The sequence below is a fragment of the Miniopterus natalensis genome, chromosome 2, assembly GCF_054644295.1.
Source record: "Miniopterus natalensis isolate mMinNat1 chromosome 2, mMinNat1.hap1, whole genome shotgun sequence".
NCBI classification, from domain to species: Eukaryota; Metazoa; Chordata; class Mammalia; order Chiroptera; family Miniopteridae; genus Miniopterus; species Miniopterus natalensis.
This window is the reverse complement of record NC_142082.1, coordinates 2449886-2476600: the sequence shown is the minus strand read 5'-3', so window position 1 is coordinate 2476600 and position 26715 is coordinate 2449886. Positions and strand designations below refer to the sequence as shown.

Genomic DNA, 26715 nt, shown 5'->3' with positions numbered 1-26715 from the left:
TTAAAGAGCACAGACATGAGAGACAGTGAAAGATTTTATTTTTTCTTTTACTTTCACCCAAACGCACCCTTCTCTGAAGAACACAAAAGCATGCACATCGGTGGCGCTCTTACAAAGAAAAACTGAGTAACAACTGAGCTGTAAAAACAACACAAACAAAAGCTAAATGATATTATGTGAAAAGGTTTACAAGTAGAGGTGGGACTCTTAATTTTAGAAAATAACAACTCAAGTCATCAACACACATTAAAAAGAAGCTTCTAATTTTCCAAATATTCTGATACAAATTTTTTAACCAAATATTTATAGACCCTTTGTGAGAAGCATATAAGTAGAGTCATAAAAAACATGATTTTTCAAGGGATCTTAAGCAGTTCACTTTGCCTTCTTAAAATCAGTTACGATCAGTAGAATTCTAATGGTATTGCTTCTTAAAATTTAAACTTAGAGCATAACCATTATATTCAAAGTAAGTTATACAACTTACAGTTATTTTGCTCTAACTAGAAACAGGGTCTAACTTTAGGACTTTAGAAAAACCATGTAACAAAAACATGTTATTGATCTAAATTTCACTTTACAGATGAGAGAAAACTGCAGTTTGGTATGAGAGCACTTTTCAAAAGTTTTACTGACCAACCCTCCCCCCTCCCCCATCCATGACCAGGCCAGTGGTTTCCGTGGGACTGTGTGCATGTGCATGTGTGTCTGTGAATGTGCATCTATGAGTGTGTGTACATGAATGTGTGTGTACATGAATGTGTCTATGAATGTGTCCGTGAATGTATGTCTGTGAATATGTGTCTATAAGTGTGTACATGAATGTGTGTCTGTATGAGTGTGTACATGAATGTGTGTACATGAATGTGTGAGTGTATATGAATGTGTGTCTGAGTATGTGGACATGAATGTGTCTATGAGTGTGTACATGAATGTGTGTCTGAGTGTGTACATGAATGTGTGTCTGAGTGTGGACATGAATGTGTCTATGAGTGTGTACATGAATGTGTGTCTGAGTGTGGACATGAATGTGTGTCTGTGTGGACATGAATGTGTGTCTGAGTGTGTACATGAATGTGTGTCTGAGTGTGTGTACACATACACGCTGACAGACTGATTCCTCCTGCCCGGCTCTTCAGCGGTGCTGCTGCTCTAACTGGCTCGCTCTCTGGCTCGAGACCCAGTTACCCAGAGGCTCCCTTAGTCACTGACTTTGGTCTGTCCGTCACGGGTCAGCTGGTGTGCGTCAGCTGGAGCAGTGACGCAATTCAGGACAAAGCCCACCAGCAGGCACAGGGCTGTTACCGTAAAGGACTGGCAGGCAATCAAGTCTAACCAGTAACACAGAAATGGAGCAGATCACACTGCAGAAAAGTCTCCACAGGACACACTGACGTTTGTGGGATTTGGTACCTGAGACGCAGCCCTTGTGGTACAGGTGAACTGCGCACCCCCGTTACACGCATGGGGGCACCTGAATCCGCATGGACCCGGTGGGTCACATCTGGATTTCGCGGCTCGAGGAGAGTGAATTTCCTGGCATGAGACAGACGCACAGTCTTGCGCAGCCAGTGAGCTCCCCCACCAGGGCTGTAGTAGTTCCCCAGCGGACAGACACCACGCCACACCCCTCTCCTGCGAGCCCACCGTGCAAGCCCTGGAGCACCCCATGGCCGCCACAGAGACGGGCACGGTGAAGATCGACCACGTGATATAAAAATGATCTCGGGAGTAAACATTTTGCTAAACCCCAGAGTGACAGGAGAAAGGCACACGCTAGTGAATCCGCAGACATCTGAAGGCTCCCATCACCTCAATGTCGGGGGACCCAGGTCCAGCAAAGGTACACAAAGATCACTTTTATATAAAAAAGTAAAAGGAAACCTAAGGTTTTCGGGTGCGTATGGCACAGAGGGTGCGAGGTTCGGGGAGCTCAGCTTTACCCTCGGAGGGCTGGGCAGTGTCAGGTCTCGCACAAGGCCCCCCGGCCACAGTTTCAACTCACTGAATTCTCCCACTTTACACATTAGTCTTCCGTACAGAGTACGGGGTGTGCAAATTAAGCTGTTTCAATAAATATTAGAAACGTGGATCATTTTGCAAATAGAGTGCAGTCAGCTCAGACAGCAGGTGCTCACCAGAGCGGATCCCCCCCAGGGGGGCCTGGCCCTTCCTTTCTCTCCCCTCGATACTTAAATACACTTTCTCTCACCGACCTGGAGAAATTGCGCAAGAAGAAAACATTCCATAGCTGCAAGACACTCAATACTTTAGTGGTAAGAGCCGGGAGCAGCGAGGTTGTCAAAAATAGAAAATAAGGAACAGTGAAATGTGCGAGCACAGGCCCTGAACGGCAGACAGCGACAAGCCCCGCAGCACTGACGCGCCCAGGCCCCCGGCTCACAGGCAGGCTGGGCAGCGCCCCCTCGGGGGCTCGGGCACTGACGTGAGACGGGGTGAGTGCGCCCAGGCCGCCTGCAGGCCAGCTTTAGTCAGAAATTCTATTTTATCCGAAGTTCAATCAACAAGGCTTTATTTACACTTCTCGTTAATTCGGGAGGCAATCTGGCGGAACGGGCGCCATCGCCATCCGCGAGCACAGCCCGCTGCCCGGGGCGCCTCAGGCCTTGATGCTGACCCACAGGCAGCCAACCACGGTGCCGTAGACCCAGGTCTTCAGGTAGAGCCTCCGGCCGGCCTCGGTCACCAGCAGGCCGGCGGTCAGGGCGCTCAGGATCAGCAGCGACGGCAGCGTCTTCTTGAGGCTGAGTTTAGAATTAACACTGTTCCCAGGAAACCGGCTTCTCCGGCCCGGGTCCAGGGAGTCGTAGAATTCTATGAGCAGCCTGCGGCCAGACGGAGAAAGTTCTGCGTTTCAGTTTTAGTCGTTTCAGTGCTTTAATCCAACGAATACCTGTTGGGCACCTGTTATGTGCTGGAAGTTACAGGTCCCTGGGAAATGAAGATGAACATGGGGCCACCCAGGGGGCTGGTTTAACTGCAGTGTCTAGACTTTTAAAGTACCTTTCATGTGCCCGATGAGCAGTGTATATAAACTGCACTATACGCCATGGATCCAAGTCATTTTATGGGGATGATTTTGTTTTATAAACTTCAGGTCTTTAAAGCCTTCCAGGCCCTGACTCGCACGGGGTGATGAGCCCTCTGGCTTTCTCTCTGCCTTCCTGCCTTCACCCCCCCGCAGCCCCCACTCCCCCAAAGTCACAGGGCAGAGCAGCAGTGCTCACAACACACATGGCGCCTCCTGTTCCAGGGAGTTACGAAACTGGCCCCAAGGGAAAACGGTAAACGTACTGTTCAGGCTTTCTTCCTGAGAACAGATTTTCATGTCAAAACACACAGATCTTACTTTTTAAACGTCTCCCTTGACAGTGTGTGGCACTGAATGGTGGTTTAATAATTCACGTTGTGTACAACTGAGAGTCAGTGAAATACAGACATTTGGCTACTGGTTTCTGAACGTACTGAGTTTTGCACACTGGGTTTAGCACACTTCAGTCACTCTGTTGGTAGCCAGCCCAGGAGCACTAACTGGGAGACATTTTACTGTAAAGCAGCAAGGAAAGGAGGCAGAGGAGCAGGCTCCCGAGAAGGGGCCTCTCAGGAAAATAAAACACTTGGGTAGAAATTCTGAACATAAACATAATTTTGAAAGGATTTTTAAAGTCCTGAAAAAAACATACTTTTCAATGTGGCCTTTATATATATGTGTGTGTATATACATATATATACACACACACATATATATATATTTTAAATATATCTTTGTTGATTTCAGAGAGAGGAAAGGAGAGGGAGAGAGAGAAATAGAAACATCAATGATGAGACAGTCATTGATCGAGCCCGCGACCCGGGCATGTGCCCTGACCGGGAACCGAACCCTGATCGCCTGCATCCTAGGTCGATGCTCAACCGCTGAGCCACGCCCGGTCGGGCGTCAATGTGGCCTTTATAAATGGCACATCCTATAACTAATGGAAGGTCCATCTTTTCAAAAAGAAGATAAAAGTGTAGATGTTTAAAATATATTTCCAAAAAACAAGACACATGTCAGGAAGGACCAAACCGCCCCCGAGAGCAGAGTGAGCAGCAAACACAACACGTCTTGAAGTTTTTACCAAGAAAATCAGCTTCCAAAAGTCACATCGAAACCCGAGACCCACTTCCTAGCTGCCTAAAAAGAAAACTGTGAATTCCTACCTTTAGAATGTGTGTGAATCAGATACTAATGTCCTCTCCTGTCACCTGCGGCTTCAAGACCTGTCTTTAATCAGCGGCCCGCGCTCCCTGGCGGACCTCTAGGCCAGGCTCACCCCAGAGGTGCCCAAACACACCTGCGCCTCCTCACAGGGCCTCCCGCCACGCTCCACACTCCAGTCTGCTCCACATCAACCGCATGGCCAAACACAAGGCCGATCCCAGAAACTGTTCAGGCCCCAAAATACGAACACCAGAAAGACACGTGGGCCGGGAGAATGCCACCTGCCCCTCCCTCCTTTCCACAGAATGCCCGCATCGTCTCCACGTGCTTCAGACACAGCCTGTCCCCAGGCCTCCTCCCTCGCCGCGGGCGGGACAGCTGGCTCCCCAACAATCCCGCCGCGCCCTCGAGCTGGACGGCAGATCTGGGGCCTCTCACGGGGCCGTGTCCTTTTCTACTAAAAGCTACATCTCACCACAGAGCACTGCTCTGGAAAGTCTGTAATGAAGACGGGCGGCCGCCATGACAAGTCCTCTTAGAGAGACGCGGAGCAGTAAAGGTTAAAACAGGAGCGGGTACCCGTGGGGCAGGACCGGACTCGGCTTCATGAAAACCACTCTCAAGATAATGGAACCCCACCCGTTTCGGATGCTCAGGGCACTGGAAGCCCGCGTTCGCAGAGCTGACCTGCTGTTACTCACTTATCTTTGATCTCAAAACGCTCGTGAAGCCACCTCCTCATGCACCCTCTTTCCTCCGGGACATCTTCTTTATTTATGCGAGCAAAGTGGATGTGGATTTTTGGACATTCTTTGCAGAGAAATTCTAATAAAAAACAAAAATATTTCGTTTTTTATTTTAGGATTCATGATTATATAAAATAAACAATGAAAATGAGGCAAAAAAAAGTTTAAAAATAAAGTACAGGTTCCTTAGCAAAAACAAAAAGTCATAGATTATAAGTGGAGTTGGGGTTTCCAGCTGAAGGGGAGAGCGTGTTAGTTTCCACGGCGACCGCGGCTGCCTGCACCCTAAGGTGCGCCAAGACCGGTGCTTTCGTGAGACATCCTTTCCTTGTGCGGCCTGGAAGGGAGCTGGACCTGCTACGACGTCCCAGCCTCTGACGGGACCCCCAAAGGCCGGCACCATCAAACCCACCAGTCACCTTCCCGAGACCACTCATCAGTCCCCCATTCCCAAGCATATCACTCGTCACAAGGTCACTGCTGCTCCCACACAGGTGGAGACGGGGTGCGTGTACCTGGTTCACTAGGGCAAAACAAGGGGCACATCTGGGCACTTAATCCCTTTGGTCCCTGGTCCCTGACCTGCGCATGAGCCTGCTGTCACTCATGCCTGCTGCAGGGCAGAAAAGGCCTGGGGACAGGTCCCACTCCCTCTCCGGGAGTGCTGGCTCTGCTCTCCCGATCCCATCCGGCTGTAGCCCCTGGGTATGGGAGAGCTCCAGCCCTCACACGACCACAATTCCTAAGTCAATCCGAATCTGAAAGAAGCAGACACTCCCTTTTCAGCTGGGGGGGCCCAGGAACCAGGCCGGCATTCATTCCAAGATAAGAAAGACCTCAGAGCCGGGCCTCCCTTCTGTAGGTGGCTCTCTGGGGAGAGGTGAGGTAGTAACGTATTTAAGTTCCCTGGGGAACAGGGCAACCTTCCTAAGAGCTTTCAGAGGAGACTGTGTTCCCAGGTGGGCAGCAGGAGGAGGCTGAGGCCTTTCATCTCCGGTGGCGACGTGTTCAGAGATGGCTCTGATAAGGGGTGACTCCTCCACAGCTGGGGAGGCTTCCAGCTGACCCTTAAAGAAGGCTCCGACTTCTGACCCCCCCATGCTCAGTCAGCATCTCCGCAGGTGCTGTGCATTTCTGGTGTCCCCCTAGTACCACGCAGCACTTCTCTCATAAAAAATGATCTTATTTTTTATATACTTTTAGAAGTAAAGTGGCCTTGATGATAAACATCCAAAAATACTACAATAGGGAAGATTTACGTTTCAATATTTTGGACTTAATTTTCCTCAAGTTCTATCTTTCATTTAACTAATCAAAGAACTGCTTAGGAGGCCCTGTTAGAAGCAGGGCTGTGCATGGGCTCAGAGCGCGACGGGGAGTCGGGCGGCCCGGGTTTCGGCCCGCGTGGGCCCTGGGCAGTGTCGGCGTCTCGGTACCTGCGGTGTGTGGGCCGCTGTGAGGAGCTGGGCCTGTTACTGGGATTGTTGCCAATCTGACAGAAAGAGAACGGTGCCTCACTGTCACCTTTAACTGGCGCTTTTCTCATTATGCGTGAGGGTGAACACTTTCCTGTGATCTGCCTGCTCTTAGCCTGTGCCATTTTCCAGAGCTGTGGACACAGGTCACCTTCCTGGCCAACCTGCAGGTGTGAGCACCCAACACATCAAGGGCACTTGCCTTCCTCTGCGACCTGAGTCGCAGTATTTTCCCAGCCTGCCCTCAGTCCTCTGGTTTCACTCTGGCGTATTTTTCCTTACAGAAATTATCTTTAATTGATTGAAACGATGTATTTTATTATCTACGTGACTTCGGCGTGTGAGAAGAAAGCCACCTTTTCAAACACAGGCACGGTGTGTAAGGCTTGTAATGAAGACTCTAAGCAAAGCACAGGAGAGCTCGGCAGCGGGGGGCTGGGCTCGGAACCAGGTTTCTCCGGACACTTGTCCTGGCTGCAGAGGGAGCCAGGGCACAGCGTGGGCCTGGAGCGCGGGCCTGGAGCGCTAAGGCAGGAGAAGGCCCAGGGCGCTGGCGCCCAGCTCTGTAGGTCAGACTGTGTGGGAGACGGACTCACCCCCACAGCCTGCAGTGGCCCCCCAAGGCGCTGGAGGTGCGGAGGGGCAGCCCCACCGAGGGCACCAGGCCCCTGGGGGCACCTTTTGGGAGGAGGTGGGTATTTATCCTGCGGACACCGCCCAGCTACCGAGGTCTCACGCCCTCGCAGGCGACAGAAGGAAAGCAGCAGTTCACAAAGGTTACTACGGGAATAATTCTTGGTTTCCATAATCAGCAAAAACACGTTTAATCATACTTTTTAAACAATGTTTGATAAACCAATGACAATGTTGTTGAACTAAATGCAAGTATGCTTTCAAATGTGAGAACAGGTCAGTGACTCCTTCGATGGTTAAAAGGAAGATTCGTTTTTTGTTGCCTTTCTCATAAGAAGGGGCCAGAGAGTCAGATTATACACTTAAATGGGCATCTACTATCCACAAGAAATTAAGGAAAGTGGTTACCTCTGGGAAGGGGGTGGGGACAGGTGGACACGGGGACACGCGCACAGAAAGCCGTTTCACTGCATACTTTCTATAGTTTTCATTTTACAAATGTTTGATGTATAATATATTCCAAAAATCCCATTTAAAATGGAAAAACCTCAGCTTCCCACTTCCCCTGTACTCTGTCGAAGGCAATTGTAAGAGTGACCATAGGGGTAACTGCTCAGATTTTACCGACCCCACAGTGACCAACTTTTACACCCCACAGCCCTGGTGCCTCCACCGTCTCTGGGGACCCCCTGCTGCTCCCAACGCCTTTTGAACAGACACGGTCATCGGCTTTCAGGGGATCCCACCGAAAGAGGACTGACGAGCAGCTGAGGCCACTTCAGACAGTGCCAAGGACAGTGCAGGTCCACGCTGTCCCAGCTCAGCTCCAGTGGACACTGAGAAAGGGACGGCGACCTGAGCTCTGACCCTGCCTCGGCTCCAGTGGACACTCTGAGAGAGGGGTGGTGACCCCCACTGCCTGGCCTGCCTACTCCGCGTATAAATCTCCCTAACAATCAAGCGCACCTTGGGTCTGTTTAGCTAAAATATTCTGCTCACATAAAATTCTATTTTCTTCCTGTTGTAACTGACACACATCGGCAACAGCTCAAGGTCCTGAAGACCCAGCAGCTTGAGGAAAGGGTCACAATAACCGTCCTTCCTCTCATCAGTGACACTAAATTCATAAATGTTAGATGCATATCATGAGGATGAACCAGGGCTACCAGTGCACACCTGGGCATCGCAAGGCTGGCATCCCCCCAGTGAGGCTGGCGTCCCTCCCCACCCCCCACATCCTTCCTCATTTATGGAGCGTCCGCTTTTATAGTGAACTTCTGGCAGAAAGAGGCTGAGTTAATGATCATGGGCAAGTCTGAAGGACTAAGATGGCAACCAAGAAATACCAAGCTTCGCAGGACTGACGACATTAGACCGTCGCAGACGAATAAAACATACTCGAAAAACACATAATACTCAGAAAACGTACCAGGTAAATGCAATGAGGCAGAGCCCCGGGGCTGTTTTAAGAATGAATTACACATTCGTGATACACAGACTTGGTCAGAACACTCACCAACCATGGACGGTGCTTCCTTCCGCTGCCCCTTGTCGTCTACGGTCCCTTCGAAAGCCACCGTGACGTCATAAACTGCATCCAGGTAACTCTTCATGGAAGTGAAGGCGACGTGGGTGGCCTTCACCCTGGGTGTCAGCACGTGTTTCAACACCGGCAAGCCTGCAAAAGAGGTCGGTCGACTCAGTGTGGCCACAGCTCAGTCACAACCCCTCGGGGGACTGGGCGCTGCTTCCAGACACCTCCAGACAGACAGAGGACACTAGGCCGTCCCCCAGACCTACGGGCCCGAGGGCAGAGAGTCCTCTCTGGTGGCTCCACCTAAATCACAACCAGCCGCACGAGACGCTGCGGAAAGCCGCTGGAAGACTGGCCTCACGGTCGCGGAGCCCGTGGCCGTGACCTGCCCCCCAGCACAGCACCGGTGGCAGCCCCTCCGCCTCGGTCACCCGAGACCCGTGACACCGCCTGACAGTTTCTGACTCCAAGCCCCGGACTCCGTCAGTTCCACGTCCAGTCAAGCAGTTACCCGCCTGCCCCCGGGAGCGGGGGCGGGGGGAACACTGGCCCGGCACACCAGGCAGCCTCAGCATCCGATTCTGGCTACGCTTTCTAAACCTGAGAGCTGACTCACCACAGCACCCGCCATGTTAAAGCGGACAATCCAGGGGTGGTCAGCACCTCAGAGAGCTGTGCGGCCATCACCAAGGCGAAACCCAGCCCGCTTCCTCAGCCGCCACCCCCGGGGCCCCGGCGACACTGCGCGCCCGGCCCCGCGCCCACGCCCCTCCTTTCCGTCTCCAGCTCTGTCTGATACGAGCATTTCCCAGAGACGGGACCTGCAGCGTGTGCACTTCCGTGGCTGGCGTCCGTCACGCGGGTAACACCCGTGAGCCCCCCCCCCCGCGGCCCGTCACTGCCTCGCCCTCTCTAGGCCGAGCCGCACTCACTGCGACGGCCCACTGCCCGCGAGACGTCGGGGTCGTTCCCGCCCCGTGGCTACACGAAGGCTGCTCTGCTGCAGACTCAAGCTGCACACGGCGCTGCAGGAGAGCAGTGGGGTCTTGTATTAACACAGGACTTTATTCTCTTGGGTATATTTGACATAGTTGTGTGTATACAGCTTTTAAAAGCTTCTTTTCAAAAACCTTTGAGAGGATACTGCAATTCAATAACCGCATGCCCATCAGGGTCCCGCCAGGCTAAGCAGGTGTCCCACCCTCCTGTTTCCGACAGCCGCTCCTCCTGGGTTAGGACACTGACCAACAGCGTCACGGAGAAGAGCAGCCCTCGGAAGCGCCTCCAACACGGACCAGAAAAGCAGCCCGACTTGGAGTTCCTGCCGCGCTCTCCGGGGAAAACCAGCCGCACCAGGAGGAACAGTCCCAGCACGCTGGGATCCTCCGAGAAGAATTTCTGAAATGCAGAGCGTGTGGGAACAGCGGAGATTCCCACAGCACACGCCCGCCCGTCCCCGGCAGAGGCGCTTAGCTCCCTCGCCAGCTTCTGACAAGGTCTGCAGAGCGCGCGGGGCTGGGAAACGTCCGTGTGTCAGTTAAGTCAGCTGACGCTTCCTCTGCTGCTGGAGCGCCCCGGCTTCTCGTACTGCGCTGGCCTGGTTGCAGGGGCGCAGCGCCGTGCGCGTTCACCCAGCCTTAAGTGCGGGGTTCCAGAGAATCACGCTGTGCAATTCAGTAGGAACCATTAGCAACCGAGGCCCACGAGGCGGATCTGCGGCCTCGCTGAGAGCAGGCGGCACTCTCCACACTCTACCAACGGCAGCCAAGACGAGCAGACACCTGACCACACGAACAGCGACCGCTGCCCAGCCGCGGGCAAAGCAGGCACTGCCCGGGGCCAGGAGCGGAGGGCAGGCCGGGCTCTGCTGGGTTTAGGTAAAAGGATCAGGCCCGTCACGAAACCAACGCCCCAGAGAACGACAGAAAGACCACTTACCCGGCACGCTGCGTCATTTCCCCTGCAAACGACTATACTATAAAGTACATGACATTACACACCCACGCCGCGTCCTCACCTTCACGCACCGACACCATTCGCTGGACACTACGCCGGCCTCTCCTGAACGTCTCACCACTGTCTTCTTAAGCGACAAGCTCCATGGCAGCCTTTCGGAGGACAAAACGCTCCGTCCCCTGACTTACTGCTGCCCAGGGAGCAGCCTTCAGTGCAGACCTGGCTCACCTGACCACAGCCAGTTTCAAGAAGACTCTACCTAGACTTCAGATCTCTCAAAATCTTTAGTGTTGTCCTGGAGAGATTGTAGTTAAAGAAAATCCTAATTTATTTGGTAATGTGAAGTCTTTATTTTTATTTTTTTGTGTGTTAATCTTCACCTGAGGGTATTTTTCCATTGCTTTTCAGAGAGAGTGGAAGGGAGGGGGGGCGAGGGAGAGAGAGAAACGTCGGTGTGAGAGAGACATCACATCGAGGCTCCCTCCCACACACGCCCAAACCAGGGCGGGGGCCGGGACTCTAACCCACGACCCTTTGTGCTCGGCTGACACTCTAACCACTGAGTGACACCAGCCAGGGGGAACAGTCTTTTTTAAAAGAATGACTAACATTTAGTTTCAAGGAAAAAGGGAATTTAGAGATAATTAATAGGACAATCTTTGAAGTAAACAATATTAAGAATTCATGATACTATAACACAAACATATCTTAAATAACAACCCTAATACTGAATCAACATATTTTGTGCCTAATATTTTTTTAAGAAAAATACTTTTAGGAAATAGCAAAAAGCAGAGCCTTGAACTATTTAGGGTTAAGACAGACGTCAGATACGCCTCACAGCTCGTGAGCCAGCCTGGACCGCTGTCCACAGACCTGAGGGTGGTGCCCGGCACAGTCACAAGCATCAGGTTTTAAACACCTCAATTAAAAGGTCTGCTTTTTACGTCAGAATCAAATGAAGATACTTTAGGAGCAAAGTTAACTATGTTTAGAAGCAAAACATATCAGACTAACAAGTGCTAGTAGTTTCCGCTTTCCTGAAGAACAGTTAACAGATGGAGAAACAAGGTCTTTTGTTTTCATTTAACCTCATTTGGTTGTGGCTGAAAAGGAAGGAAAACAGGAAACACTTTTTCTAGATACCTGCTCAAGTACCAATCCCCCTCGTGTCTGGTAGGAATAATCACCTTGACAGTCGCAAGAAAACAGACTTCTGATAGACAGCAATAGTGTCCCAGTTATAGAATTTAAAGACAGAACAGTGAGAGGTTACAAATTATATCCACAAGACAAACTTTTCTTCCCCCTTTGGTCACTTTGAGAAAGATGTACAACTCAGAAAAACAACACACCAATAATTGATCAATTATAGGTGACTAGATTTCTATTAGACTAAAAAGCTAGAATATATATCACTATTACACTATCTTAAGAATTACTTAAAAGTACTTGCTTCAAAACACATTAAAAAATTGCTGCGGATTTTTAAAAATAAGTAATTCTTAGGCATATAAACAGCCATCTCAGTTAATGAGATTAAACAACAAAAGGTAAAGGTCCACCTTAAATTGATTTTAAAGTGATGAATTAAAAAATATTAGTATTAAATATCATTACATACAGAAAAATAATCTAAAGCCCTGCTATGGACTGAAGTCTCTCTCCGCCCCTCCCCACAGCTCATTTTGGAGCCCTACGCCCAGGGTGAGTGCATTTGGAGACGGGGCCTTTAAGGAGGTAATTAAGATTCAATGAGGTCATACGGTGGGGCCCTAATCCAACAGGGCTTGTGTTCTTATAAAAAGAGGAAGACACAAGCGGAGTCTGTGTGAGCCCGAGAAAGGCTGTGTGAGGACACGGCGGGGGGGCAGGCCTCCGCAGGCTGGAAGGTTCTCACCACAAACCTCCGGTCATGAGACACCTGGACCTCAGACTCCCGGGCTCCAGGGCTGAGAAAACCCTGCTGGTCAAGCCACCTAGTCTGAGGTGACTATGCAGGGCCTAAAACTTGGATTAAAATTATGATTCTGAGTAAACATGACACAGTGAATAAATCTCTTTGCATATAAAATTTGTTTTACCCAACTGACAAAAATATGCCAATATTTACATAGGAGCACACACACAGTTAACCCTTGGACAACAGGGGTTGGGGTGCCAGCTCCCCCCACAGTCAAAATTCCCGTGTAACTTCTGACCCCATGACAGCTCCAGGCATCCCTTGGTGTTACAAGGAGCTGGCTCCAGGACACCTAAAGATACCAAAATCCTTGAGGCTCACGTCCCTTATTTAAATGACACAGAACAACGAATGCAGTCGGCCTCCAATCGCTTTCTATGAGCATCATGTCACTGAACCTCCCTCCACTCAAGGCAAAAAACATGTTCATTCATTCTAATTGTTGTAAAACATAAATATCTTCTCTAGGAAGAAAAATTGGAAAGGTCCTTATCTTTAAAAATGTTTTTTTCAAAAGCAGGCAAACATTTACTCACCTTCTCGAGCAGCAAAGGTCTGGCTGGCTGAAATGACTTTGGTCAGCTCGGGGTTATATCGCGTTCCCTCTGGGAAAATCACAAGGTACATCTGTGAAGCATGAAGAGAGTGCGGTTCGTGGGGTATGAGCTTTGCTGTTCACTTACCAACGTCAACCCTACTAATGCAAAGGGAGGGATTCCCGGTGGGAAAATGTACATTCGTTTACATCCAACCTTCATCCAAGCAGAACCACCCGAAGGCAGATGTCAAATAAGTCCAACTTAACACAGACCACACTTCAGACGCGCCTATGTTCACTGGCAGGCCGGTCATTAGGGGCCTAGCATTTCTTACCACCTGTTAATAGTCACTACATGGAAATTTGGCCAAGAAATGCTGACTCATAGGAAGCCTCCATTAATTAATAAAAGAGCTCCCCCCACCAAGTTCTGCAAAGTGACTTTTAAAAAGGGGCACATTTTAGACCCTTGTAGATGAAGCAGATCCAGGCTGATGGGCGCTGAGTGACCCCGTCCAGGCACGTACACCTACCTGCTCGGGAAGTCAGGCCAGAAATAGTGCAACTGCACTGCGAAAAATTCCTAACTTTAGAACCGAGTCGCAAACTACACCAACATGTTCCACAGCCGCAGACGAAGCAGGCCCTCCACTGACTCTCACACGCCGCGCAATTCACCCTAACGATGGAGCCTCCCTGTGGGCTGCACCGTGAACTCCCAGAAGAAAAGAGAAAGTCTCACAGCCTTGAGCTTGGCACATAATTAAAAAATAGGACGCAGAAACAGAAATTATGAGAGAAAAATCAGTGAATTAGAGAGAATAAAAACGGTTCTTCAGGACACCCACACGGAGAGGACAGGGCGTCACAGGTGCAGCTTAAGCGACACGTTCAGTCGCCCCGAACGGACCAGCGGCAGTACGTCCACAGGGTGACACGCTACTTGGGAGTGAAAAGAAACAAAAACACTGATCCACACAATCATGTGGACGAATCTCATGCTCAGTGGAAGAGCCGGACCCACTCCCCCGAAACGAGCACAAGCTGTGGGATCCCACTGTCTAACCGACAGCCACAGGCAGCAGGCCGGTGATCGCCTTGGGACGGACAGGCAGGGAGACAGACGCTCAGACTTCCCAGGTGACGGGCAAGCTCATGGCCTGGCCTGCGCGGGTGGTCCCCCGGTGTGCGCATACAGCGAGCCCGGCGGCCCTGCACCGCCCCCCTGCGGCCGGCCGTGACCTGGCACGCTCACCCGCAGCACGTCCACAAAGAAAACACTCCCAATGCCACCTTGTCACAAAGGACAGGGTGTCCTTCTCTCGAGGCTGAAAATATCCCCCTCTGCATGGACACGCACCGTATTTCCTTTCTCCGCTTGCCTACTGATGGACTCAGGTCGCGCCCGTGTCCTAGCTGCTGTGACTATTGCTGCCACCGACACAGGGGTGCAGACGTCCCCTCAGGACAGCAGGTACCTACATATGTATCTTGGACACACACTCAGAAGCAGACTTGCTGGATCACAGGGCAGCTCTAGTTCTACTCCTCTGCGGTCCCTCCACTGTTTCCACAGTGACTACGCCGATGTGTATTCCCACCAACCGTACCTAAGGGCTCCCTTTTCTCCACACCCCCACCGACATTTGCTATGTTTTGACTTTCGGACAATGGCCTTTCTACCAGGTATGAGGTGACCTCTGCTGTGGTGACTGCATTCCCCTGGTGACGAGTGATGTACAGAGAGCACCTTTCATGTGCCTGCGGGCCCCTCGTATGGCTTCTTTGGAGAATGTTTATTCAAGTCCTCTGCTCATTTCTGGGTGATTTGTTTTCTTGCTAATCAGCTGCATGAGTCTCCCATATATTTTGGAAATTAACACCTTACAGGATACGTCGTTTGCAAATATTTTCTCTTTCCATAGGCGGCTTTTACATCTGGTTTTTGTAAATCCAAAATTATTACAAGCTTTTAAATTTATTAACAAATATAGGAGGCGGCTTTCACTTAGGATATAGAATGATAAAAGAATATTGCTCCCAGCCGCAGAACACCAGCAAAACACTGCACTATCTGCAAACCGAACCGTTCAGAGAGCTGAGGTTACAAGGCAACCTTAACGTAAAACAACTAGAGAATGTTTGTAAATAAAAACTTGACTGTCAGGGCACTTGGTCAGTTGACTGTGGAGAATTCGTCCTCAAACATGAGCTCTGGCTGCCACCCAGGAGCCCTGGAGAGGGAAGGGAGACAGGAGAGAGGGAAGTGGAGAGGGGGTGGGAGGGAGGGAGGCAGGGAGGGAGGCAGGGAGGGAGGCAGGGAGGGAGGGAGGGAGGGAGGGAGGGAGGGAGGAGGAGGGAGGGAGGAGGGAGGGAGGGAGGAGGGAGGGAGGCAGGGAGGGAGGAGGGAGGGAGGAGGAGGGAGGGAGGAGGAGGGAGGGAGGAAGGAGGGAGGGAGGAGGAGGGAGGGAGGGAGGCAGGGAGGGAAGGAGGGAGGGAGGGAGGGAGGGAGGGAGGAGGGAGGGAGGAGGGAGGGAGGAGGGAGGGAGGGAGGGAGGGAGGCAGGGAGGGAGGGAGGGAGGGAGGAGGGAGGGAGGAGGAGGGAGGGAAGAAGGAGGGAGGGAGGAGGAGGGAGGGAGGGAGGCAGGGAGGGAAGGAGGGAGGGAGGGAGGCAGGGAGGGAGGGAAGAGGGAGGGAGGGAGGGAGGGAGGCAGGGAGGGAGGGAGGGAGGGAGGGAGGGAGGCAGGGAGGGAGGGAAGAGGGAGGGAGGGAGGGAGGGAGGCAGGGAGGGAGGGAGGGAGGGAGGGAGGCAGGGAGGGAGGAGGAGGGAGGGAGGAGGGAGGGAGGGAGGGAGGGAGGGAGGAGGAGGGAGGGAGGGAGGAGGAGGGAGGGAGGGAGGAGGAGGGAGGGAGGGAGGAGGGAGGGAGGGAGGAGGAGGGAGGGAGGAGGGAGGGAGGGAGGGAGGGAGGAGGGAGGGAGGGAGGGAGGGAGGGAGGAGGAGGGAGGGAGGGAGGAGGAGGGAGGGAGGGAGGAGGGAGGGAGGGAGGAGGAGGGAGGGAGGGAGGAGGGAGGCAGGGAGGGAGGAGGGAGGGAGGGAGGGAGGGAGGAGGGAGGGAGGGGGGAAGGGAGGGAGGGGGGAGGGAGGGAGGAGGGAGGGAGGGGGGAAGGGAGGGAGGGAGGGAGGGAGGAGGGAGGGAGGGGGGAAGGGAGGGAGGGGGGAGGGAGGGAGGAGGGAGGGAGGAGGGAGGGAGGAGGGAGGGAGGAGGGAGGGAGGGAGGGAGGAGGGAGGGAGGGAGGGAGGGAGGAGGGAGGGAGGGTGGGAAGGGAGGGAGGGGGGAGGGAGGGAGGAGGGAGGGAGGAGGGAGGGAGGGAGGGAGGAGGGAGGGAGGGAGGGAGGAGGGAGGGAGGCAGGGAGGAGGAGGAGGGAGGGGGGAAGGGAGGGAGGCAGGGAGGGAGGAGGGAGGGAGGAGGGAGGGAGGCAGGGAGGGAGGAGGGAGGGAGGGGGGAAGGGAGGGAGGGAGGAGGGAGGGAGGCAGGGAGGGAGGAGGGAGGGAGGGGGGAAGGGAGGGAGGCAGGGAGGGAGGAGGGAGGGAGGAGGGAGGGAGGCAGGGAGGGAGGAGGGAGGGAGGGGGGAAGGGAGGGAGGGAGGAGGGAGGGAGGCGGGGAGGGAGGAGGGAGGGAGGGGGGAAGGGAGGAGGGAGGGGAGGCAGGGAGGGAGGAGGGAGGGAGGGAGGGAGGGGCCTGGGCCTGGAGGAGAGTTTCTGAGCCACAGGAGAGCTAACCCCCGGGCCCTGGGGGAGGAAGTGTTGTCCTCACTGCAGTCCTATTGGTCACTGCACTCCTGTTGGTCACTGTGGTCCGGAGTCCTGAGGGCAGCAGGGGCCAGGCCGTTGGGCGGTATTAGTTAGTGTCTTTCTAAGAGAACACTGAGATTCTTTTTGGGGAGCAGTTTTATAAAGTAGTATTTACGATGAATGACTCCCATTTTTGACTTTTCAAATAACACAATCGATAGGAGAAGTCTGAATTCCACACACAGGCCGGCGCAGCTGCTGCCTCCAGGACACCCTGAGCTGCAGGGCCCCGCAGAGCTGCCCCAGGCTGCAGGTTGGGTTACAGGGCCCTGCGGCTATTTATAGACCCGGGACGCTCCTCCTGTTCCACCTCCTTAAGGCTCACATTGCCCCCTTCCCCTTCCAGCAAAGACCGAGTGGAGACCTGCCGACGGCCCAAAGGCTCGCCTATACTTGGAGGGGTTTGTTGCCTTCACAAAACTCTGAATCACTCATCACACACGGGCTAACACACTTTCAAAGCAGTTCTTAAATTCTAACTGCGTCCTTGACCCCAGGAGCGAGCCGGTTGGCGGGGCAGGTTGGGGGGCAGGTTGGGGGGCAGGGCGCGGCCTTACCGGGGTCCCCGCGCTCACGTAGCTCAGCAGCTTCCTCTGAATTTCCTCCTCCTTAAACCGGGCGCTCCTCTTGACGTAGATCCCTCCATGCTGCCGAACAGCAGAAACATCATCATCAGAACACCTGCCAGAAACGCTCTACCCCCAAAGACTGAGGAGCAAATCGACATTTTAGGAATTAAACTGTTTACTACATTCAAATATTTCCACCTAAAGAACATTCGCTGACAACTTCACTATGTTGCAACGTAATTCAAATAAAACTGCACATTGCCCTGGAAAGTGCGTGAACATTCAGCTCGGTTGGCAGTTAAAGTAAACATGCTTCTTTCCTGCCCGGCTGGTGTGGCTCAGTCGGCTGGAGCACCGTCCCCCACAGAGAGGCGGCTGGTCTGAGTCCCGGTCAGGGCACATGCCCACGTCTCCCCGATCATGCGGAAGGCGACCGATGGACGTTTCTCTCTCATCGGTCTCTCTTTCCCTCTCCCTTCCTTCACCTCTAAAAAAAAAAATCAACGAAACATATTTTTAAAAATGCTTTCTTAAAAATACATTTTTAAAATAAAAAAGTCAATCACAGATGGATCTTAGTTCTCAATTTTTTCAAAAATTATAAAATCACTTCAAAGTGTCCTTAAAATTTGAACATTTATGATCTTTAGGGTTGTTAAAAACTAACCCACTGTTGTGGACTGAACTGTGTTCCCCTGAATTCTTAGGCTGAAGTCCCAACCTGCAGCCTGATGGTCTTTGGAGACGGGACCTCCAGGGAAGAAACGCAGGTTAAATGTGGCCCTAACCCGACAGGCGGGTGCCCTAATGAGGTGAAGACGCGGGGGAGGTGGGCGAGGCCTCAAGGAGACGGACGCGCCAGCACCCTGATGGCACTCCTGCCTCCAGGCGCCCGCTGTGGCATCCGTGTGGCAGCCGCAGAGCTCAGGCAGCCTGGGATTCGCTCCGTCACAGCACCTCCTCCAAACTGCAGAGAAGCGGGGAAGCAGGGCCTCCACCGCCGAGGCCGCGGCTCGGCCCACACACTGGCCTCGGGTGCAGAGCAGCGCCGAGGGCCCGCAGAACGCGAGCCGCTGTTTTCCAGGACACAGGGCGCTGAGAGTCCCGCGAGAGTGAAGGCCACGGGAGGCGCCCACGGCCGCGTACACTTCCCCGGCTCCCGGGACAGCAGGCCTACCCTCCACGCCGCACCTCTCCCGTCACTCAGCTCACTTATCAAAGCCTATTTTAATTCAAAAGCATCTGCAAGGTGCTGGAGTGCAGACCAGGCACCGTTCTCTCGCAGACTCACTGAGCAGAGGGGAAGTGACACGTGACACAAGCATGACCAGAGAGAATCTGGCAAGTGTCCCAGTGAAGACAAACCCGAGGAGGCGCGGGAGGAGGAGGGCGTGTAACTGGCCGGCGCAGGGGGGCTTCATGGTGACGTCTCCACTCGCCTCCAGGACACCGACGGGCGGCTGAGGGGACAGCCCGAGGAGGACGCGGGGAGAGCAGCTCGGGGACAGGAAGGCGGGCGACGGGGGGTCAGGTGGACCCTGACGACAGGCAAGGGGGCTGGGACGCGACGCAGCCGGAAAGCACAGTGTTGGGCAGGCGAGGGGCCTGGCCATACTCAGGCAGGAGAAGCCAACCCGGCGTGTCCGTGGCCGCAGGCAGTCGCGGCACCTCCGTCAGAGTTCAGCCCAGGCCCCAGGAGGCGGAGGCGGTGACAGGCCCACCGGCTCCAGCCGCTCTCCAGGGAAGGGAGCGGGCGAGTCTGCTCAGCCAAAACAGGTAAAATTCGCAGGCCCTGGATGTCACACTTTGCGGCCAGTAAGGCACAAATCAGGCTACAAAGCAACCCTGGCTGAAGCCCAATCAGCTTTAGGATTTTAGGAATCTGGAGAATGAACCTAAGATGTTTAGTTTGATCTGAAGCTGGTAAAATGGACAGACTGAAACACTTCTAAGGTGGATCAGGGGACTTTTATGTTCTAAAAAAAGCATCCAAGACCCCCAGCTTACTCTTTGCACACTCCTGACACGGTCAGAATCCTGCCAACCCCCCAAGTTAAGCATCCTTCTAGGGGCTCTGAATGTTTAAAGCTGGTCTTCAACTATTTCATAAAACTGCAATTTTTTTTTTTTTGGAGAACCGAGCCTGTCTTGGGCTGAGAGAGAAAGGATCCTAGTTAATGGAAATGGAGACTGGGAACTTCAGGTGCAAAGTGTCTTTATTCTCGAAGGCGCCCGCCTTCTGCTGCGTCGGCGTTCCAAAGCAGAATCTACCTCTAAATATTCCTCCCTCCAAAAACCGTTACCTCCGGGACTCCTGCTCCTGCAACTCAGGCAGGTCTCACACACACCACAGGTCCTTCCTGTGCTGAGTTTAAACTCTGAGCCTTCCTCAACTGGCCGCGATTATCAAGGGGTTGTATTTGCCATAAAACCATTTAAACTTTAGAGGTCTGTTCATCATTTTATAGGAAGGACCAATGAAGTCCAAAATACTCTGTTTTTAATATTAATGAAGTATAATGGTGACTTTCATGTTTAAGAAAATGAAGAAGAAATAATAAACATCCCGTTATCTTCACAGGCTCAGATTAGCAAAAGCTCTCGACTGCACTTTCAAAAAAAATTAACACAACAGTAAGACTCCCAGGGCGCCTGCCACTGCCTGGGGGGGGGAGGGCCAGCGTGAGGCAAACTGAACTCTGTTCCCTATTCTGAAGTTAAACTGCAACGTCCCCAAGCTGGCAGTTCGGAAACATTTAGTTTTCTAGATATTTATATCATATTAATAGTATTTTTCTATACATATGAAATATTTAGTATTTATAATAATTACAGGAAATCCAAAATGTGAAAGTTTGTTTCCTCATATTTTGCTTGTAAGTAAGTATTTGTGAGTAGCATTATTTCTGCTTCATACAAATTGTGAAAAACAAGTCCTTTTAAAGGAAAAATTCACTTCCTGGCATCAAGTCCACCTCTTGGCAATCTATTTCATTTTTTTATATGCACCCAGCAGCGTAAAATACTTTTCATCAAAATATGTAAGAATCCGACCTTCCTTTAAAGCACCAGAGATGAGGGGAGAGGAAGTGAGAGTGGGGGAGGCCCGACTGCAACACGCCGCACGCGGGCCGGGCCGCACCCGAGGTCAGGGCGGCTGCTTTCCAATCTACCTGTTTTCACAGCTCCAACTGTAACGTTAGCTTTTCTTCTTTAACCTACTATTAAAGTCTTATGAACAAGCATGCCTGCCATACAAATTTTATACTTTATACTTAAAAAATTAAGTATCAGATAATTTATTCAGAAAAGACATAGGAAAATGCTAGCAATCCCTTTCTAAATACGGACGGTTTTCACAGTTTAAAGTTAACTGCAGACCTGGTCAGGCAGCTCAGTTGTTCAGAGTGTCACCCCAATATACCAAGGTTGCGGGTTTGACCCCCCAGTCAGGGCACATACAAGAATCAACCAATGATGCGTAAACAAGTGGAACAACAAGTCGCTGTTTCTCTCTCTCTCTCTAAAATAAAAAAATAAAAACATTAAAACACCAAAAAATTAACTGCGAAATTGAGTAAGGTACAGTTATTTCCCACACACCCCTGCCCCCAAACCCTTCTGAATATTAAAACAAAACCCTGTTATACAGAGTTTCATGACCTGAAGGTTACTATGTAATTTTTATCTTAAATTGATTTCAGAGAGAGGAAGGGAGAGAGAAACATCAATGATGAGAGTCACTGATTGGCTGCCTCCTGCACGCCCCTCACTGGGCATCGAGCCCACAACCCGGGCCTGTGCCCTGACCGGGAATCGAACTGTGATCTCCTGGTTCATGGGCTGATGCTTAACCACTGAGCCACACGGCCGGGCAGTTACCACGCAATGTTAAAGGGCATTTTGGAAAATAATATATATTGAATATTTATTATGTACTTGGCACTCCTGCTAAGTACTTTACATATAAAACTACTTTCTTATAGCCTACAGTCCATAATTACTTTCATTATTAGCTTCTGAAGGTAATTGTTTATCAAATTCTATGCCATTAAATTTTCCTATTTGTTTGATTTTTGTACATTTGTATTTTTGTGACTTAATTTAACTATCTAGGTATTCAGATAAGTATAGAAATATATACCATTAGAAACCCAAAATAAAATTGTTTCAATTTAGAAAAAGCTATTAAACTCATAAAAATAACCACCCCCGACCTGTGCATTTATATTAAGTGTATGTTCAATTTGAAATCTAAACTTTTTATAAGCTACATATATATTTTTTAAAAAGCACGTAAAAGCCGTTACCTGAGAGAAGTAACACCCATACAGCGGAAGCCACTTCAACCCGTCCTTCAGCACGTAGCGCACGTGCCCGAGGGCGCCCTGCCGGATGGCCAGCATGTCGGCGATGATCCAGTCCACTGCAAGACAGAGCGGGTTAGGGCCCCCGGCCGCCGCCTGCCAGCCCCCCAGCGGCGAGCGGCTCCTCACAGCGTGAGGACTATGCCCGGAGAACGTTACGATCAGAACTTTAAAACTACTTTAAATTAACACGAGACATTTAAAAAATATAAATTCTGTGTTTTTAAATTTGTTTTTGTAGTTTAGGGTTGTTTTGTTTTACATTTCTTGAAAGGCTTTTATTTTGTGAGCAAAATGCACAGGCTACCAAGCGCCGGGGCAGTGCAGAGGCAGGGCCAGGGGCCGCCTCCAACTCTGAGCTTAGAAACCTGGCAAAGCGGCAGCAGGGTAACGGGCACACGGCACTGCCCGCTACAGTCAAGTATTCTGAATACACCAGTATGTTCAGCAAAAGGCAGGGACACTGTACCAAGGGTCTGGGGACACAGCGCTGGGTTAGGAGAGCCGCACGGCTTTCATCGCGCCCGGCAGACGCGTGACACCAAAGGGCGTGGCCCAGGCGGCCAGGATCCCTAGTTAACAGGCGCGGTGCCACGAACGGGCCCTGGAGGAAAAATGAGGAGGCACGGGTGAGTCTGTACCAACAAAAACTTGCAGAAAGAATTGTTAATTGATCTTTCAGAGGCATTTTGAACAGGGACTCGCCCTGGGCAAGAAACAGGACCCGGCGCAGTGCGCAGAGGCCGGTAACCAACCGAGAGGAAATGAATGACACGGGGCAAGTGGCAAAGGTCTTGCCGACCCTAAGTGGCTGCAGACTTCCCTACCTCCTGAGAAGAGTGAAAATGATAAAACCAAATGCAAGGGACCCTTCTCTAGCATCTACGAAGGAACTTAAAGCTGTAACCAAGGGGGGTTTCCATAATTACAGGCCGACTAGCCCTCGGCTGTGGGGCCTGCAGGCAACGCGCCATCCGGGACAGAAGAGCCCGGAGAGCAGCCGACTGAAGCGCTAAACGTTGTCCTTTTGGAAACAGTGTTTCAACTGTCATAAGTTCTCTTTTTAATCTTTTTATCATCTGCAAATTAACTCTCCCACGATGACTTAAGAATTCCAATTATTATATATATAATTCAACATATTAAACAGTGAGGATGCCGAGACCCGCCTGCAGTCAATGACCCCGGCACTGTCTGCGGGGAACACCTAGCCAGGGAGCTGTCCCTGTCGCCTCCTCTCCGCTTCCCTCCGATTCACATCAGCCACAGTCACTGAGAACGTCTTTCTCTCTAATCGCATCTTGGAAACCAAACACTGGAGCCGGATGTGAACCACCAGAGTGGGGTGAGGCCTGAGTGCACGTCTCCGGCTGACACGCAGCCAGGACACTCCAGGTAAAGACGCGGCCTCTTTCCCTGCAACGACGGTTTTCAGAGTCTGGGGGAATTCTTAGGATGCATTTTATATTGAAACCTGCATGGTCATGGGATGGTCCAGGATGCACCTTCCAAACACTTTTGAGAGAAAGTGTAAAATTTTAAACATATGTCATGTTTGAAACAAACCGTCCTGGGCCCTGCCCTAAATCTTTTGAAAGATTTTAGTGGAAAAATTTAAGAACTTAAATAGTCACAAGACACAAGCTTTGTGCCATCAAATTTTTTTAAATCAATCCTCACTCGAACGTATGTTTTGATTTTTTAGAGAAGATGGGAGAGGGAGAGACACTGGTGAGAGAGAGAAGCCTCAATCGGTTGCCTTCCGCACACGCCCGACCAGGACTGAACGTGCTCCCCAGGTATGTGCACTGACCGAAAATCGAACCCAGGACCCTCTGGTGCAGGAATGACGCTCAGCCGAGCCACCGGCCGGGGCTGCGCCATCAATTTTTGCTCCTCAAACACCCTTTTCACTTTTTCCATTTATCCTCAACGAGGTTTCAGGTGGAGACCCTAGACAGAGCCAAGAGGTAAGTCATCTTCACGGGGCATTTACACCGCGTCGGGCACAGTGCAGTTCAGACGCGCAAGAAAGGCTGCCATGCGGGCTCCTTCCGCGGCGGCCCAGCCAAAGCAGGGCCACTGTTCCCCTGAACTTGGGAGGGTTCACGGGGGCGCTTGCGCTTGCCCGGCAGGCACCCAGCACTGTGCCTCAGCAGCTGTCGTCTTCATCACCATCATCACCACCACTCCTGCTGTGAACGTCCCCACGAGCCAGGCGCCCCGAGAGACCGCGAGCCAGCCGTGCAAACGCCCGAAACCCGGGTCAGCAGGTGTCCCTCGCCCCTTCCCGGTATCTCAGGCTCAGCGGTCACGCAGTTTGCGGCTATCACACGCCAGGGTCTCTGAGCCCGAAGCCCAAGCCTTTTCATGACAATCCTCTCCCCATACGTGTTGTCAGTGAAGAAAAACGTCACCCAAACCGAGGAAAGGGAGCGTTTCCTGAGACTAGTGAGCTAAGTAGAGTCCAAAGCAGAGTTAAAGAGGCAAGGAGGAAGGAGTTACAGCCACTACATTCGTGCTGACTGGAGAAATAAGGTAACGGACTAGACACGGAGACAGCACAGACACCTCAAGTGAAGACGAGGGAGGGGAGAGCCCATTAAGATCCCAGTCTTTCGAAAGGCCAGGCTGAGCAGAGGCTCCTGCGCTCTGGCTGGCCGGGCAGGTGACCCAGAGTCCGCGTGGGCAGCGGTCCTCCAGGGACCGTCCTGCTCCTCGCGTTCCTAGCTCCTCGGCGTGACTCCTGATATCTCCGCAGAGTTTGAAAGGGGCACTTGACACACAGGCCAGTGACCCAAGTCCATGGATATGCCGGAGGGGCCTCCGGAACCTAAAACTACATGCACATTTTTATGGGGACCCTTGTTTTTTTATGGGAAAAGGCTCCAGCTCTTCTGTCACACAGGGTGGGGCAAAAATAGGTTTATATAGTTGTTTGTATGGAAAATAATACAATAATTAATAATAAACTGTGTTTCGTGTACTTACAACTGTAAACCTACTTCTGCCCCACCCCGCAAGTCTAAAGTAACTTAGAATCACTACCCAGCTTTATTCCTAAGTTATGGGTTTTTAAAAGGCGTTTAAGAAGTATCCTGCTCAGACCGAACGGCCTGGCGGTGCGGCCTGGTCCCAGGAAGGCAGCCTTAGAGGAGGGTGAGGGCTGGGCCGGGGCTGGGCGGGCGCTCTGCTCCGAGAAGTGCAACCTCTCCAGGCCGCTGTGGGCGGCTGTGCAGCTCGTGGTTCCCATTCACCTTCCAGTTCCAAACACAAGGAGAAGTTTAAAAATCTGTTTTCTTCAGCCCCGGCCGGTGTGGCTCAGCGGTCGGAGCACTGGCCCGAGAACTGAAGGGTCCCGGGCTTGATTCCAGGCAAGGGCACGAACCTCGGCTGCTGGCTCGATCCCGGCCCCGGTCGAGGCCCGTGTGGGAGGCAGCCAGTCAACGCCCCCCCCACTCTCTCTGAAAAGCAATGGAAAAAACATGCTCAGGTGAGCGTAAGGAAAGAAATCTGTTTTCCTCCATACGCCCTCCAGAAGTCCTCACTCTAGTGATGCGCACAGAGGCCCGCGTGCAAGCGCCAAGGCCGGGCGGCTGCCATGGTCTCCCCACACTGCCCACCCAGGAGCGCGGGGAGGGCCCACTCCACGGTCAGCACCACCGTCCTTACCACTGCCCCCGTCCTAATGCAGTGTCCCCATGGAAACCCGGGACAGGGAGGGGTGGCAGGGCACCTGAGCGAGGAACTCTAAGAGGGATCCTGCTCAACAGAAAGAAAATCCTATAAACCACATGGGCCGGGGCCCCCTACAGAGGAAACCTGGGCCATCACGAGCCCCTTCTGCCCTGGACCCCAATCCTTCTCCCCAGGGGAGCCCTGGTGGAAATGCTTCGGCAACGGGTGGGCGCAAGGCTGTGCTGGTGGGAACAAGCCCAGTTCTCTGGAGAAACAGTGGAAATGCAGGACCAAGGGAGGCCACTGTGCAGCCAGGGTCGGAAGCAGGCCCTGATCTCAGGCTGGGCTCTTGGCCCGAGCAAATGGGATGAAATCACAGCATCCGAGCCAGTCATGTCGCTGAAGTTTGCAAAACGCACAGATAAGCGAGAACCATCCACACTTGGTAGCCAACCCTTGTCCTATAAAACTGAATGTAGTCGTTAATAAGCTAAACCAAGAAAACGCATTTCCAGCCCCTTCCCTTTCTCACCTCCCCTGTGGCCGAGGCAGAGCTAAAAGCAGCTAAGCTGTGAGGGCCGCAGCGGAGGGAGGGGGGCGGCCGGGCGCGGGGGCCTTTCTGCTCAGGTGGGAGCACCCGGCAGGTCGCTTTTAGGCTTTGACTTCTGGGCATCGTATTTTTTAGAGTAAAAGCGAAATTTAGGGAGTGGGCACCAACAGCAGTCCCAGGTGTGAAAACAATGTGAAGTGGAATTTTTTTGAGCGGAATTATTTAGAGAACTATAAAGTATTGAACCAAAGTGAATCTCTCGGTTTTGAAGCTGTGCGGTTACACACGGCGTCACCGCTGGGGGCGAGGGGTCGTGGAGCTCGGTGCGTTATTTCTGCAAATCCTTCTAAATCGGCAATCATTACAAGGTGAGACGTTTAGAGCACCGTGGCCTATTTATTTATTTATTTTTAAAAATATATCTTTATTGATTTCCGAGAGAGGAAAGGAGAGGGAGAGAGAGCGATGGAAACATCAATGATGAGAGGCATTGATCGAGCCCACACCCGGGCATGTGCCCCGACTGGGAATCGAACCCCGATCGCCGGGATCCCAGGTCGACGCTCAACCGTGGAGCCGCGCCCGGCCGGGCCACCGTGGCCCATTTAAAGCGCGCCCTGCACTTTATCA

The 26715-nt window shown here is 52.1% G+C and overlaps 1 protein-coding gene across 1 annotated transcript in view; it reads right to left on the bottom strand.

Annotated features, from left to right (window-relative positions):
• Window positions 1-953: 953 nt before the first annotated feature.
• Window positions 954-26715, bottom strand: part of AGPAT5 (1-acylglycerol-3-phosphate O-acyltransferase 5) — a 34895-nt gene continuing 9133 nt past the window's right edge. Inside the window, exons 3-8 of the mRNA XM_016219164.2 lie at window positions 21801-21916; window positions 17479-17568; window positions 13066-13156; window positions 8593-8754; window positions 4924-5047; window positions 954-2846 (exon numbers count right to left, since the gene is read on the bottom strand). Coding sequence (XP_016074650.2) covers window positions 2621-2846; window positions 4924-5047; window positions 8593-8754; window positions 13066-13156; window positions 17479-17568; window positions 21801-21916 — 809 coding nt within the window. The 3' untranslated portion in view covers window positions 954-2620. The remainder of the gene's footprint in view (window positions 2847-4923; window positions 5048-8592; window positions 8755-13065; window positions 13157-17478; window positions 17569-21800; window positions 21917-26715) is intronic.